This window comes from Oncorhynchus mykiss, chromosome 21, assembly GCF_057628025.1.
Source record: "Oncorhynchus mykiss isolate SJ-2025 chromosome 21, ASM5762802v1, whole genome shotgun sequence".
NCBI classification, from domain to species: Eukaryota; Metazoa; Chordata; class Actinopteri; order Salmoniformes; family Salmonidae; genus Oncorhynchus; species Oncorhynchus mykiss.
The window spans coordinates 44,834,815-44,850,392 of record NC_143042.1 but is presented as its reverse complement, the minus strand read 5'-3'; the positions used below and the strand labels follow the sequence as shown (position 1 = coordinate 44,850,392).

Genomic DNA, 15,578 nt, shown 5'->3' with positions numbered 1-15,578 from the left:
GTGGGAAGCTTTGGAGTCAACATGGGCCAGCACCCGACACCTTGTAGAATCCACGCCCCGATGAATTGAGGCTGTTTTGAGGGAAAAAGGGGGTGCATCTCAACATTAGGAAGGTGTTCCTCTAATGTTTTGTACAGTCAGTGTAGGTTACCAGTGATAATAGGCCATGAGACATGTTGCAGCAGATTTTGAGTCAGTGTGATTTTGAGTCAGATCTCCATGACCTAGGCCGTGTCGTAGTTGCAGTGCTGTCCATCTGTTACCCTTCCCTAGCAAAGGCAAAGGAAATGGGGTTTAGTTCAGTTATGTAGAAAATATCAGTATCTTAGTTCAATATCTATTTAAACCAGACGTTTGAGCATGGCCAAAAATAATAGCCAACTGGGGAACAATTAATTGAGTAACACCAAAGTATTGAGTATTTCAAAATCACATGGCATGATGACTCAGCCCAAAGATGAATTACACTTAATTACAGGCATTGTAATTATAGGCACACTGTCCAGGGCCCAATGACTGTACCATACAACCTAAACGTTGTGATAAAAGTATCCATTATTCTGACACCCATGACTGTAAAGACTCAAGTACTGTAAAATCCAGGTTAAATAGCTGGTCAGTCTATGGAATCCTATGACTTTTTGCTCGGGATATAATCCAAAATGGCCAGCACCTGCTTTTAGGGACTATGATTCAAAGATATTCTCTGAACATAACCAGCATAGAATAGAATCCAAACAGCAGAAAGTTATGACATTGTATGCACTGAAATAAATAGACCATATCACTATGGGATATACACTAGATGTTGACTATCAAGTATAAAGCACATACAATGTATGTCTGACATCATTTATTCTCAAGTGATGCAGAGCAGTTCGTGCCCGTTACCTTTGCCCTAGATTTTTTAGTGGCGACCACGTCAAGTTATGAGCAATATCTCGCGAGAAGCAGATATTATAAATACGGACGCTGTCTGTTCACTGTCAAATCAAACCTGATATAGAGTGAGTTACTATACTGCTGGGAACATAATTTACCAAAGTTACCCAACAGATTTGGTAGGTACATTTTTAAAAGTTTTTATTATATAGGCTGATTATGAGTGACGGTGGTTGTGTTTTGTGGAAAACTGTCCGAACGTGAGAGTTCATCTTTCGATTTTGACTGCGCTGCTGTAACCTTTGCTATACTGTATCATTCAATATCACTTGCACTAATGTGTATGCTGTCGTGGGGTATGTCAGAACATACAGAGGTAGATAGTTTAATTCGTCTCGTCAGCAGAAAATAATCATAATCAACTAGTTCTCTTTTTATCTTTTTAATGAAACGACTCATTTAATTTTGTATAACATTAACTTTTCTCCTCTTGCTTATGTTTGCAGACATGGAGTCAGTTGAAGTCGTCAATAATCAGGTTTGACTTTGGGACTAAAGTATCTAAAAATAAAACATGAGAGCAGAATATAACATACACAAATTCAAATAACTAACATGTTCAAGTGGCATTGATAATGACTTTTTTTTTATTGATTCTGTGTTTTCTTGTCCAGTATTGTGAAAAATCCTAGCAAGTTACACCGTTTTACACTATACTACTGTAGGCAGGACCAGTATCCCAGACATGGATTCACAATCATTATTTTGCTAATTGCCTCCAGTGGATATGATTTGGGTTGCTCATCCTAACCTCCTTAGCAACCTGTAACCTAGTATTTTTTTGTACTTGAGATATTTTGTTGACCGAGTGTTCTAACATCCACTTTCAACTGTCACCAGAATGTGGTTGAGAGGGTGGCCAGCCTCCCCTTGGTGAGCTCCACCTATGACATGGTGTCCAGTGCCTACTGCACCACCAAGGATAACCACCCCTACCTCAAGTCCATGTGTGAGGTGGCTGAGCTGGGGGTGCGAACCATCACCACTGTGGCCCTCACTGGTGCAGCGCCCATCATCGGCAAGCTGGAGCCACAAAGTAAGAATCTAGCCATCTCCAAATCTATAGCAACCTGGTATACTTTCACAAATGTAGACCTACATAGAGTTTCATCTGTTTGATTCATTGGTAAAATCCAGAGACCTAAAAAAACAGAATAAAATACTCTATTGTGAGATGCCAGAATAAGCACATGCTTATTACTAACACAAAGGTGAACTGCCAAGCCTTTTGTGACGATGAGAAGATCGAGTCCGACTTCCTCATTTGTAAGGAGCACGAAGTCTGGCCAGTCATCTCTGAGCTGTTGCTCAACAACATGACCTTTTACCCAGTAATGTGTAAGGCCTTGCCTTGAAGCAGTAAGACTTTTTCTTTTGTATGTATTTATGTGTAGTGATACAAATTATTACTCTCCCTTCCCAACCTTGAATGTGATACATTTAGCTCATTCTTTTCTGCCTTTTTCTGACCCCAGTTGCCATGGCCAATGACCTGGCTTGTAAAGGTTTGGATAAGATTGAGAAGACCTTGCCAATCCTGCACCAGCCTTCTGAGCAGGTATGTGATGACTCAATGCCCAGTCTTTACTTAGCACTGACTGGCAACGCGACAACACACTTCACAGCGAATCAAGCTCATGCCAGTCAGGGAGGCCAACCGTAGAGGGAGGAGTAATGACTCGTACCCTGGGTGACAACCAGTGACGGGTCACCCATTTGGATCTGGCTCTCCCTGTGTCGTAAAAAAGTGTCTAGTCAGTTAGAGGTCATTTAAAGCATGGGGCTCACTTGAAAATCCGATGTCAACCTCGATGTGATCTCACTTTTTAAATGAAGGATAAACTGAAAATTACCCTTTTTTTTCTCAATCCAAATATTCCTGTTTAGATTGTTGCCAACACCAAGGATGCAGTGACCGGTGCCAAAGACGTGATGTCTGTCACCGTCACGGGGGCCAAGGACAGTGTGTCCCACACCTTGACTAGCGCGGTGGACCGGACCAGGGGCGCTGTGCAGGACAGCGTGCAGATGACCCGGGCTGCGGTCAGTGGTAGCGTAAACACGGTGATGGAGAGCCGCATGGCCCAGATGGTCAGTAGCGGAATGGAGACGGCCCTCACCACCTCTGAGCGCTTGGTGGACCAGTACCTGCCTCGCACTGAGGACGAGCTGGGTGAGTGTCAGGCTTCTAACTTGTGGCTCAGTGGGCATAATCCTGTACACAATGTTTTCCTACAATCCAAAACATAAATGTTGTCAATGGACTCTGTTAGAAAGTGAACTACTCATAAATCCATTTCCTAGAATGTGTGAAAATATTCACAACGCATGCTAACTTCAAAACACATACAAGGTCAGCATTTATGATGATTACAATAGTGATTTTATAAGGCGCTTGAGGTTTTTTACACAAAACTTTCAAAGTAATGCAATGCTTTATTTCATGCTCCTATTTTCATCTGGACAGAAATGGAGGCTAAAACGGTGAAAGGGTTCGACGTGGCCAAGGATGCACCTAACTACTATGTTCGTCTAGGCTCTCTGTCTACCAAGCTGCGTAAGAGAGCGTACCACAAGGCCCTGGCCCAGATCAAAGACACCAAGCAGCGCAGCCAGGAGTCCATCTCACAGCTCAACCACACTGTGGACCTGGTGAGTGACACCAAATTGTGGAAATCGAGAACTTTAATTGTCCATAGAATGTGGACATTTTCAGAGGATGAGGAGATGACCTTTCTTTCAAATGATTGAAAATGAAGATCCTATTTATCTCATGAGACTCGTTTTACACTGAGACAGAATACAAACATAATTTTTGTATGAATGGAACATTATATATATTTTTTCCCCAACCCTTTTAGATTGATTACGCCAGAAAGAATATTGACGGAGCTAACCAGAAGGCGAAAGGCAAACTGAGCTCCCTGGTCGAGTGGAAGTCTAATGAAGGAGATGGCAATGAGGCAGAGGTAATGATCACGTTCCAAAGAGCAGTCTCATAAAATACTATTTTAGCCAAGTCATATTGTACATCTACCCTCTGGCAGGTTGCATCTAAATTGCATATTTCAGTTATTTTATTTGGCGAAAGGCTATTTTAATGTGAACATAGATTAATTAAATGGACTTCCTCATTTCTCCCCCAGAACATAGAATCGAGGACCCTGGCGATGGCGCGCTCCCTCACTCAGCAGCTGCAGACAACGTGCCTGGCGCTAGTCTCTGGTCTGCAGGGCCTTCCACAGAACATCCAGGAGGAGGCGCTGTCCCTTAGCCACTCTGCCTCGCAAATCTACTCCAGCTTCAGCAAGGCGTCGGCGTTCGGGGACCTGTCGGATGGCGTTCTAGCCAGCAGCAAGGCCCAGCTGAACAAGATGAAGGAGTCGCTGGATGACGTCATGGACTACCTGGTGAACAACACACCCCTCAACTGGCTGGTAGGTCCCTTTTACCCCCGGCTGGCCCCACCCCACACCGCTGCATCTTCCCCGTCCCAGAAGACACCAGCCCCCGCAGAGGTGGAGATGAAATCCATGGACTCTAAGCACTAGCTGCCTGTTTAACGACTTTCTATCATATCCCATAGTATTATTCCTTCATCAAACATCCCTGAGTCACACTAATGAGCCTGCATTTATTCAGCATGTTGATGAATAAATGTTGATATACTGTTTGACAATATTTAGGCATTCCGACTGAACGTTGCTCCACGTGTGCTCAATAATCTAGCAACATTTGCCCATGCCTTGTCTTATGCAGCACAGTGCTTTTGATACTGTTGTTTTTGACATCATTTTATATCCTGTTGTAATCATAACTTGCCATATAGTAGTTATAGACTCATGTTAGCGCATAACCATGTATGCTTTCATCTTTATACAAGTCTAATAAATGGGTTAATATATCTGTGTGTTGTCTTGCTGCCTTGAAAATACACCGGTTTGAAAGCATGAGAAAATGGAATTTGGTGTTTTTATACATTGTCGCACCCATCTTCCGCTTCAGTGAATTGTGTGTGTAATGCATTGAGATATCTTGGATATGGAGTTGAGTGATTCAACTAACTGAACAGTAGTGGTATGTTTTTCCAGGACTAGGTTTTGCAAGAATGATGCAACCCTCCCTGTATTTATTTGTAGTCTTAAGTCTTACCATTAGGCTGTTTAATTTGTTGGACTTAGTTGCATTTTCCATTGGCAGGTACCAGACTTCACCTTCTCAGACTTGGCCTCGGAACCTGACCTCTCCTCAGTTGAGGATGATGGCATGTCAGATGAGTCCAACAGCAACGAACCCCTATCAGCTCCCCTTGCTCACCAATAACCTGCATTGTCAGATAAATCAAATGTCCACAGGTCATGTGTCTGTAATGCTTAGTTATACTTGAAAATAGATTTTAATATTTTTGAAATACCATTGGTAGACAATCATAGTAGTTGATTTGGCCAGTGTATTTGAAAGTACACAATGTATTTAAATATGTAGGTATTAAATACGCATGGATTTGAACAAAGGTCTGTTCTGTTGTGGATTGAAAAAATATTTAGTCACTGTGAAAGTGACCACCTCTTCCGTTTTACTTCCATGTCCAATACAGTTTTGAATGGGATTCAAGATATCATAATTCATGAACGCAGTCATTTAAGATACCGTTTTTGTGGATTATCTACTGATGCCTTAGCGACAGCATTTTTAATTTTTGTACTTCTTGCACTGAAACGTTTAAAAACTACAAGGCACAGAAGGCGGCCACTTTCCCAGCGTATTTTCATGGCAGGTGTGTGAGCCTTTAAATAAACATTGCAGCTGTACAGTAACCATGGTGTCCTTAGCTGAACATAATGGAAGACAGTGGGATACAGACTAACAGGAATACAACACTCAGTTGCAGATCATTTAGGAGTCAATGTAACCTGTTGTGTTTCAATGATCAGTTCTTTATTCAGTAAAAACACTTACAAACTAAAGAAAAGCTGGGACCACTTTATTTGACATGCTGCTCATAAAGCCTTCAAGACAATGTCTAACAAATATGAGGAATAGACATTTACACAAAATCTCTACAAAAACATTGCCAGGAATCCTTCACATGTCTTCCGATCAGGTCTTAATTCCAGACATTTAATCCTAGTAAAGATTCCCTGTCTTAGGTCAGTTAGGATCACCACTTTAATTTAAGAATGTGAAATGTCAATTTATTTCAGCTTTTATTTCTTTCATCACATGCCCAGTGGGTCAGACGTGTACATACACTCAATTAGTATTTGGTAGCATTGCCTTTAAATTGTTTAACTTGGGTCAAACATTTCAGGTAGACTTCCACAAGCTTCCCATAATGAGTTGGGTGAATTTTGGCCCATTCCTCCTGACAGAGCTGGTGTAACTGAGTCAGGTTGGTAGGCCTCCTTGCTCGCACATGCTTTTTCAGTTCTACCCACAGATTTTCTATAGGATTAAGGTCGGGGATTTGTGATGGCCACTCCAATACCATGACTTTGTTGTCCTTAAGCCATTTTGCCACAATTTTGAAAGTATGCTTGGGGTCATTGTCCATTTAGAAGACACATTTGTGACCAAGCTTTAAATGATGTCTTGAGATGTTGCTTCAATATATCCACATAACTTTCCCCCCCATGATGCCATCTATTTTGTGACGTGCACCAGTCCCTCCTGCAGCAAAGCAACCCCACAACATGATGCTGCCACCCCCATGCTTCACAGTTGGGATGGTGTTCGTCAAGTTCTGCAAGTTTCCACCTTTTCCCTCCAAACATAACAATGGTCATTATGGCCAAACAGTTCGATTTTTGTTTCATCAGACCAGAGGACATTTCTCCAAAAAGTACGATATTTGTCCCAATGTGCAGTTGCAAACCGTAGTCTGGCTTTTTTTTTTTATGGTGGTTTTGGAGCAGTGGCTTCTTTCTTGCTGAGCGGCCTTTCAGATTATGTCGATATAGGACTCGTTTTACTGTGGATATAGATACTTTGTACCCGTTTCCTCCAGAATCTTCACAAGGTCCTTTGCTGTTGTTCTGGGATCGTTCCAAAATACGTTCATCTCTAGAAGACAGAACGCGTCTCCTTCCTGAGAGGTATGATGGCTGTGTGGTCCCATGGTGTTTATACTTGCGTACTATTGTTTGTACAGATGAACATGGTACCTTCAGGCGTTTGGGAATTGCTCCCAAGGATGAACCAGACTTGTTGAGGTCTACATTTTCTTTTCTGAGGTTTTGGCTGATTTCTTTAGATTTTCCCATGATGTCAAGCAAAGAGGCACTGAGTTTGAAGGCAGGCCTTGAAATACATCCACAGGTAGACCTCCAATTGACTCAAATGATGTCAAGTAGCCTATCAGAAGCTTCTAAAGTCATGACATCATTTTCTGGAATTTTCCAAGCTGTTTAAAGGCACAGTCAACTTAAGGTGTATGTAAACTTCTGACCCACTGGAATTGTGATAGTGAATTATAAGTGAAATAATCTGTCTGTAAACAATTGTTGGAAACATTACTTGTGTCATGCACAAAGTAGATGTCCTAACTGACTTGCCAAGAAATGTGTGGAGTGGTTGAAAAACAAGTTTTAATGACTCCAACCTAAGTGTATGTAAACTTCCGACTTCAACTGTATATGATATGGTGGTTCTGTCAAGTCACGTTCCGTGGTCAAACTATAGTTCTAGAGGGCCTCCCGGGTGTAAGGCACTGCCTCCCAGAGTCTCTGTGCCACCAGAGACTCTGGGTTCGAGCCCAGGCTGTCGCAGCCGGCTGTGACCGGGAGGTCCATGGGGCATCTTCATCAGATGACACTCATTGGACTTCATGTTACACAATAAATTTATGTTTTGTTTGATAAAGGTCATATTGCGCGTTTTCAGTAGTTTAATTTTTTTTTTTTAAATAAACATCTGGTGATTTTACAGAGCCACATCAATTTACAGAAATACTCATCATAAATGTTGATGAAAGTGTTATACATGGAACTTGAGATATACTTCTCCTTAATGCAACCGCTCTGTCAGATTTCAAAAAAGCTTAACCGAAAAAGCACATCATGCAATAATCTGAGTACAGCACTCAGACAACAAAACAGCCAAACAGATATCCGCCATGTTGTGCAGTCAACAGAAGTCAGAAATAGCATTATAAATATTCACTTACATTTGATGATCATCAGAATGCACTCCCAGGAATCCCAGTTCCACAATAAATGTTTGATTTGTTTGATAAAGTCCCTCATTTATGTCCAAATAACTCCTTTTTGTTTGCGCGTATAGTACACAATCCAAAATCACGACGCGCAGGCAAGTCCATGCGAAAGTTCAGACGAAAAGTTATACTACAGTTCGTAGAAACATGTCAAACAAAAAATATAGAATCATTCTTTAGGATGTTTTTATCATAAATCTTCAATAATGTTCCAACCGGAGAATTCCTTTGTCTGTAGAAAAGCAATGGAGCAGAAGCTAACTCTCACGTGAATGCGCGTCATGAGCTCATGGCACTCAGCCAGACACCTGGCTCAAACAGCCCTTATGAGCCCCCACTTCACAGTGGAAGCCTCAAACAAGGTTATAAAGACTGTTGACATCTAGTGGAAGCCTTAGGAAGTGCAATATGACCACTGTATCTTCAATAGGGCACGAGTTGAAAAACTACAAACCTCAGATTTCCCACTTCCTGGTTGGATTTTTTTCTCAGGTTTTTGCCTGCCATATGAGTTCTGTTATACTCATAGACATCATTCAAACAGTTTTAGGAACTACAGAATGTTTTCTATCCAAATATACCAATAATATGCAGATATTAGCAACTGGGCCTGAATAGCAGGTAGTTTACTCTGGGCACCTTATTCATCCAAGCTACTCAATACTGCCCCCAAGTCCCAAATAAGTTAACCCGTCTCCCCTTTATCTACAGTGATGGAAGTGGATTTAACAAGTGACATCAATAAGAAATCATAGCTTTTTTCATAGGTCAGTCAGGTGTTCTTAAATGTTTTGTATACTCAGTATCTATGCAAAGTATTCTGCCCTTAATCTCAATACCATTGACGGCCCCTGATGATGGCCGTTTCTGCTGCCCAGAGTTCCCAGCCTCTTCCAGTCTTTTAGTGTCCTCATCACTTTCCTCATTGGTGTCTTCATCTTCCCCGCTGACTTCTTGCTGTCCCTTCTCACCAGCCTTGTTCTTCCCCCCTTCTGTCGTCACATCACTGTCTTCACCCTGCCCTTTCCTCCACCTCTCTGGGTCGGTTTAGACTCCAGTGAGGGAACGAGGAGGAACAATGTGGACAGGATGGTATCAGAATCGTAGAAGAGAACATCTGGAAAAGAGAGAATCCAACCGGCTTACTAAAGCTATTCTCTTTCAGGAGAATCCCCCACAAGCATTTACCACAGAGGTGAAGTTCAAGTAGATCACCTGAAGGATTCCTTACCTTCTTTAAGGTGCCCAGGATGTCTATGATTCTGCAGCAGTGTCTTCAGATGCTCTGGGTCAGGGTCAGGGTCAGAGACAGAGACAGACTGCTCACACTCCTCCAGATCAGTAGGGGTCAGGTTGAGAATAGATGCTGTCTGAGAGGGAGAGAATAATAAGTAGAACAGCTTCTATCTCTCCACTCACCCCAACCTGGTCCCACACCAGGGCCCTCCCCTCGCCCCAACAAGGGCCCGCACCAGGGCCCTTTCCCAACCAGGGCCCTCCCATCGCCCCAACCAGGGCCAGAACCAGGGCCCGCACCACGGCCCTGTCCTCGTCCCAACCAGGGCCCGCTCCTCTCCCCAACCAGGGCCCTGTCCTCGCCCCAACCAGGGCCCGAACCAGGGAACTCTCCTCACCCCAACCAGAGACCTCTCCTCTCCCAAACCAGGGACCTCTACTCGTCCAAACCAGGGCCAGAACCAGGGCCTTCCCCTCACCCCAAGCAGGGCCTGCTACTCGCCCCAACCAGGTCCAGCTCCTCGCCCCAACCAGGGCACGCTCCTCGCCCCAACCAGGGCCCGCTCCTCGCCCCAACCAGGGCCCGCACCTCGCCCCAACCAGCTCCTGAACCAGGGACCTCTCCTCGCCCAAACCAGGGCCTGAACCAGGGACCTCTCCTCGCTCCAACCAGGGCCTGAACCAGGGACCTCTCCTCGCTCCAACCAGGGCCTGAACCAGGGACCCCCTGCACACGTCGACAACAGTCACCCCCTTCACACCGGTTACATAAGCATGCCTGAAGAATGGAGAAAAACACAGCCCAATCCCACAGGACCCCTCCTCTGTTGATACTTACGGATGTTTATTCATTCGTGGAGGGGCCATTTAAAAATATATATTTTTTACCTACATGTCAAGCAAGTTTACAAATGAATGTCGACATGTTTTAGATGATCTAATAGGGTGGAGGTTGCTGAGGGGAGGACGGTTTATAATAATGTCTGGAACGGAGTAAATTGAATAGCATCAGACACATGGAAACCCTGTTTGATACCATTGCACTTATTCTGCTCCAGCCATTACCACGAGCCAGTCCTCTCCAATTATGGTGTCACCAACCTCCTGTGAGTGGCATCAGTACTGTGTAAAGTTGAGCACTGGCAGCATCTCCTCCAGTCTGTCAAAGAACTGCCACACCAGTATCTGCAGCGCTGTATCATACCTAGAGCTGTACTGCACAGGGAACACCTCCAACACAGAGATAGAGTCATTATGTAGTTTAAACCCAGGCATACCGTAAGTAGTAGTCAAATCATACTCAATATTCCCCTCAAGGTCATTCTAGTCCTTTGAAGCAAGGATTTGTGACATGATCTAGACATTAGATATTATCTCACCTGAAGTGTTCCCTCTTCTAGCAGTGTTTGGACCAACTCCACTTCTTTATCTGTTGATGCCTCCACTTCTTTATCTTTGCTCTGAATATGCAATCACACACAAAACAATTGCAAACATCTGCAACTAGGTAAAGCAGACTTGCCTTTAACAGACTGGTGTGTGTTACACATATTGCAGGTTAAGTACCACCTCACGCATTGTGCATGAATGGATTCTGTCTAGGTGGGGCTGGATGGTTTTGTACCCAGCTGGGTTAGACTACACACCACCACAAAATTCAAGAACCAGCTGAAACAGGAGATGTATGCATTTTATATACCGAGGAGACAAACTGAGGAGTCAAATATGTAACTGATAAGGAGTGAATACAAGGCTTTCAGGAAATTGTGACGAGAGCGATCCCATGTCTGAGATCCAGGGGCGAACAAAAGTCTGAATTTCACCCCCGACCCTACACCATTCTCCACCCTAAACACTTCCACCCATCTCACCCTCGCTCTCAGTCCCAGGATGAGATGGACCCTCTGCCTTAAGGTCAGCAGCTCCGGAACCATCTCTAGTTACCAGTCACAAACTCCTCCAGCTTCCCATACTGCATCATGTCATGCTGCTGAGCCACTTGCCACATGAAAGCAGACTTCAGATGTAGTGGTGGCACCAGGAGATGTAGGGAGGATAGAGGGAGATCAGCACCTGTTATCAGAGGTGGAAGTTAGGCAGCTCCTGTCAGTACACTCCACTGTTTTGGTGTGTCTACAATTTGTTGTAAACAATGTTGTTATATGTTTGAAAGTACAATGTCGGTCCTTACATTCTCTCTTTAGCTAGCTAGCTATTTCTACATTAATAAAACAACAATTCAACAAACCTGAAAATCTTGATGTAGGGTCCATTTCCTCACTCACTTGGGGAACTTTCCAATTAGCTAGCTAGCAGGTGCGGCAAAACGTGGTTTTAACGTCTTAAATGTTATGCATTGATTGTCAACAAAATATCACGGCAAGCTGTCCTGGCCAGTAAACAATATTTCGCCATGAGATAGGGTTTGAATATTTTCTGAACTACTTGGCTTAGCTTCTCACAACCATTTAGCTAACTAACTGCTTTATATTCTTCGGATGTCGGATATTTCTTCTTAATTCTTATTTTTTGCCACGCACATTTTTTTCCCCGTGGTATGGAGCAGAGCTTTACATTTGCCTTTAGCTCACTGAATGAATGTGTTGTGACCCCTCTCTGGTGTGTCACGTAAACTAAAGGAAAGCACTGGAGACATAAACCTTTGGAAACGGGGTTACGTCTCAATAGTTTGTGAATTCCTCTCTTTAGCTTTTTGCTTTTTCTTATCGGTTGAAGTAAGGTCATGTGGATATTATCTTGTTTGGCAATATTTAAACATATGTTGTTGTTTTTATTTAAATACCAGCACACCATTCGTATAGATGCTTAGACAAAACGTTATTATAAATGTTAGGTAGCAATTATTGGGCCTCATCAACACACACACATCTATAACGTCATGTACAACATACATGACATTTTAATATGTCCAGAAGGAGTTTTTCCTACTGTCCATCATAATCGATTACATCAGACAACGGAAAGTCACATGTGCAATTAAACACAAATATGGATGAAGAAAAGGTGAGCGACTTCCAACACATTTCATTATCAGAAACTATGACTATTAAACAAAATAAATTGCAATAGTTATAAGAATCACAATTATATAGCCTAGGTCTATAGATATGATGCTTTCAAGACAACTGGAAACTCCGAAAATAATGAGGTCAAATAGTGACTTCAGTGATTTCAGAGCCCTGTCTTGTCTACACTTGACACTTACGTGGGACTTCTGCTATCAGAATAAGAAGATTGCATTGAAAATACAGGTCTAGATGCAAAAAAAGTTGCGTTGTGGTCTGATTGTGTTCAGATCTGTCTGACCACTTCGGGTGGTGGTCAGGGATGCATTGTGTTCGGGTTTCTCCTCTGCCTGGATGCAATCAGGCTACCGAAAGTGCATGCAGTGGGTGACGTCATCAGCACTTTTCATTATAAAGTTGGAGGAAATACTTTCCTAGCGTGTGGGGAATGTGTTTTCCAGCCTCTTAAATTCTAGCCAGCTAGCTAATATTTAGAAAAACTATTTTTTATTTGGCTAGAGTTATGCTAGCTCATGCCCTTTAGCGTTGCTTGCTAGCTAGCTACAGAGGTTAGCTGGCTACTTAGCTACAGTAGTTAGCTACTGCCATCAGTTGTTGTGTTATATTTGACCTACTCCACCGTTTTTAGAACCCATATTGGCATTTTAATATAGTGCGGGAACGGACACAATGTGGACATGGTAGACACATTTCAATGTAAATGTAGACGCAGGACGTGTTCCGAATTCCATGATCAGAACTCCATTATCAGAAAACAAAAGCTGCATGAACTGTCAAGTCTAGACGCCAGAGGATGATCCCAGAGTTTCCGACTTGGAATTCCAACATGGACGACCATACAATTTATTTTTTGCCCAGTCGGATGCTTGTTTTTTCCCCCAGAGCTCCAGTTGTCAAATCAAATCGAATCAAATTGTATTTGTCACATGCGCCGAACACAATAGGTGTAGGTAGACCTTACCGTGAAATGCTTAGTTTACAAGCCCTTGAATGCACTGAAGTCGGATGCCGGAGATTTACAAGTTCCCAGTTGTCTTGAACACAGCATAATTTCAAACGTTTTTGATTTCTCTGGCTAATGCAAATCATAGTTGACACTTATTGTACTTTGCTCAGAGAACCTAATTTCTACCCCTGAAAATAACTATATACACCGATTTGGTTCACTTAGACTATGACTGAACTGTGCCTTTTGTAGACTAGTCTTGCAATGGAATCGCCTAGCCTATGCTAAGTACCCACAGTATCATTTATTGTACATTCAAAAAAATATAACCCAAGTATAAGAACTTACACATTTTGAGCTTTGGGTTGCACATGTCCCACACACACACGCGCGCGTTCGTCTTAACTGCAGCCCCACTTTTTTTGCTTTAACTGAGTGTTGGGTACTGCACTGTGGTGCTGAACGTCACATTGCGGGATTCCAGTTCAGTTGCTGTCCACTGGAATGGGGCTGAATCTCCTATCGTGGCCATTTGCTTGTTGTTTAGGCCTACTAATTAGCACCATCAAAGTTTTAAGCCTACTCCTGTGACAAAGTCACTGCTAGGTCTTCAAAATACGAACATGGTTCGTAGCATAGGAGGCTGCTGTGGGGAGAATAGCTCATAATAATGGTCGGAACGGAGCAAATGGAATGGAAACCATGCGTTTGATGTATTTGATACCATTCCAAATGTTCCGCTCCAGTCCTTAACATGAGCCCGTTCTCCCCAATTAAGGTCCCACCAACCTCCTGTGTGTAGACATACAAAATGGGGAGTGAGGGACAGCAGAAATATTTCTTTAAATCAATGACCAAGTTGAACTTTTATGAATAGGTTGACTTGAAGTTGGAAGTGATGAAGGAAATTGTCACATGGGCCTAACTGTGTGGAACCAGTTATTGGGCCTATGCCTACAACACAAGTGTTATTATGACTACAGTAGGCTATTTTAAATGGGACATGGTTGCATGGACTTCAATTCCTGTCCAGGAATTGTCACAACTACACCATTATGATGTCAAAAAGGTCAACACCTGTGTCCACGGTTCAGACTGTTTAGAGGGCATAGCCTATAACTAGGACACAATTCTGCGCTTTTAAGTTTTATTTTACAAACTTGATCTAATGTTAGATGAAAACACTCTAGGTCTATTTTGGCAGCTTTGTGTTATAGTCTTTTCAACAAAACGTTTATAAAATGTCTACAGATTAAAATATTTAAAAAAAAAGCTTAATTTTCATGAACACTATATATACTGTAGGCTATGATGATTATAACAACAAAAGTTGCTTATAACATGAATTATAAGATAGTCATCAGGAGAAAGGGATGAAGGAGGTGAAGGAACAGATACTCAACCAAAGGAGAAGGACAAGTCTGTCAAGGTAGGATTGGTCCTTTGGTCATTTTTTTTCCCTTCTCAGTTAAGCGATCTTGTTTCATTTTACAAACTTGATTCAAAGTCAGACAAAAAAGAGGCAGGTCTATGTCTTTCGACAGCTTCATGCATATAAAAAAAACTCTTACTTTAATTTTGATGAACACTGTGAAGAAAGAAGAGTTCAGGTGAAGAATGAGAGGAAGGTAAGATTAGTCCTCTGGTCATTTGGGTTCCTTGCTAGGTTTTAATTACTATCTGCCTATGTATTGGCTAAATAATGGGCTGCATTGACTTGGTGCAACACATTAGGGATAATAATTAATGTGGTACCTGAAATCTGTTTCCTTGAAGACGAAGAGAAAATCAAGTTCCAAGAACACTTCTGAAGCAGGTTAGATATTTTTCTATATTAAATTATTGCTTTTCCCAGTACGTGTACTGTTTCGTTAGTGTGCCCTTTGTTGTTCAGATTCATTTTTTTTAAACAAAACAGCTCATGTCCTTTAGGTTCCTCAGTGGCATTCTGTTCACCCAGAGCTCAGTATCCAGATAAATACCAAAACAGAGCTGCAGTAATTCAACTCTTACAGGAGGAAGGCACTACGGAAGAGTCTACTTTACCCGAGAGGATGTCTGCTTCCCAATCATCATCAATTTCATGAGGAATTTCACTGATAGGTATGCTCAAAATCTTTAAATAGCGTCCATTCTTTATACAACAACCCTGTCTGGACCACTACAAAACAACTGAACATGTTAACTTGTCTTA

At 42.5% G+C, this 15,578-nt stretch overlaps 1 protein-coding gene and 1 long non-coding RNA gene across 19 annotated transcripts; one reads left to right on the top strand and one right to left on the bottom strand.

Moving 5' to 3' along the window:
* Positions 1-895: 895 nt before the first annotated feature.
* LOC110500648 (perilipin-2) lies at positions 896-5,455 on the top strand. Its single transcript, XM_021578132.3, has 9 exons — positions 896-1,061; positions 1,389-1,420; positions 1,783-1,978; positions 2,418-2,500; positions 2,830-3,115; positions 3,410-3,594; positions 3,804-3,911; positions 4,089-4,379; positions 5,143-5,455. Exons 2-9 carry the CDS (start codon positions 1,391-1,393, stop codon positions 5,263-5,265), a joined length of 1,302 nt encoding a protein of 433 aa, XP_021433807.2. The 5' UTR covers positions 896-1,061; positions 1,389-1,390; the 3' UTR covers positions 5,266-5,455.
* Positions 5,456-5,905: 450 nt separating this feature from the next.
* LOC110500647 (uncharacterized) lies at positions 5,906-14,053 on the bottom strand. Of its 18 annotated transcripts, none has more exons than XR_002470135.3 (6): positions 13,733-14,053; positions 11,263-11,464; positions 10,771-10,851; positions 10,493-10,606; positions 9,387-9,525; positions 5,906-9,272 (listed from the first exon to the last, which is right to left on the bottom strand). It is a non-coding gene; the product is annotated as an uncharacterized LOC110500647 (long non-coding RNA). The 18 variants fall into 18 exon arrangements; XR_016490344.1 differs by having other exon boundaries at positions 10,493-10,621; positions 13,733-14,034; XR_016490354.1 differs by having other exon boundaries at positions 10,493-10,601; positions 13,733-14,034.
* Between the last annotated feature and the right edge of the window lie 1,525 nt (positions 14,054-15,578).

Excerpts from the sequence above, each read along its gene's own strand:
- LOC110500648 (XM_021578132.3), top strand. The coding sequence starts at position 1,391 with ATGGAGTCAGTTGAAGTCGTCAATAATCAG. Across the intron at positions 1,421-1,782 it reads TTGAAGTCGTCAATAATCAG|AATGTGGTTGAGAGGGTGGC; the intron begins GTTTGACTTTGG and ends AACTGTCACCAG. Across the intron at positions 3,912-4,088 it reads GAGATGGCAATGAGGCAGAG|AACATAGAATCGAGGACCCT; the intron begins GTAATGATCACG and ends TTTCTCCCCCAG.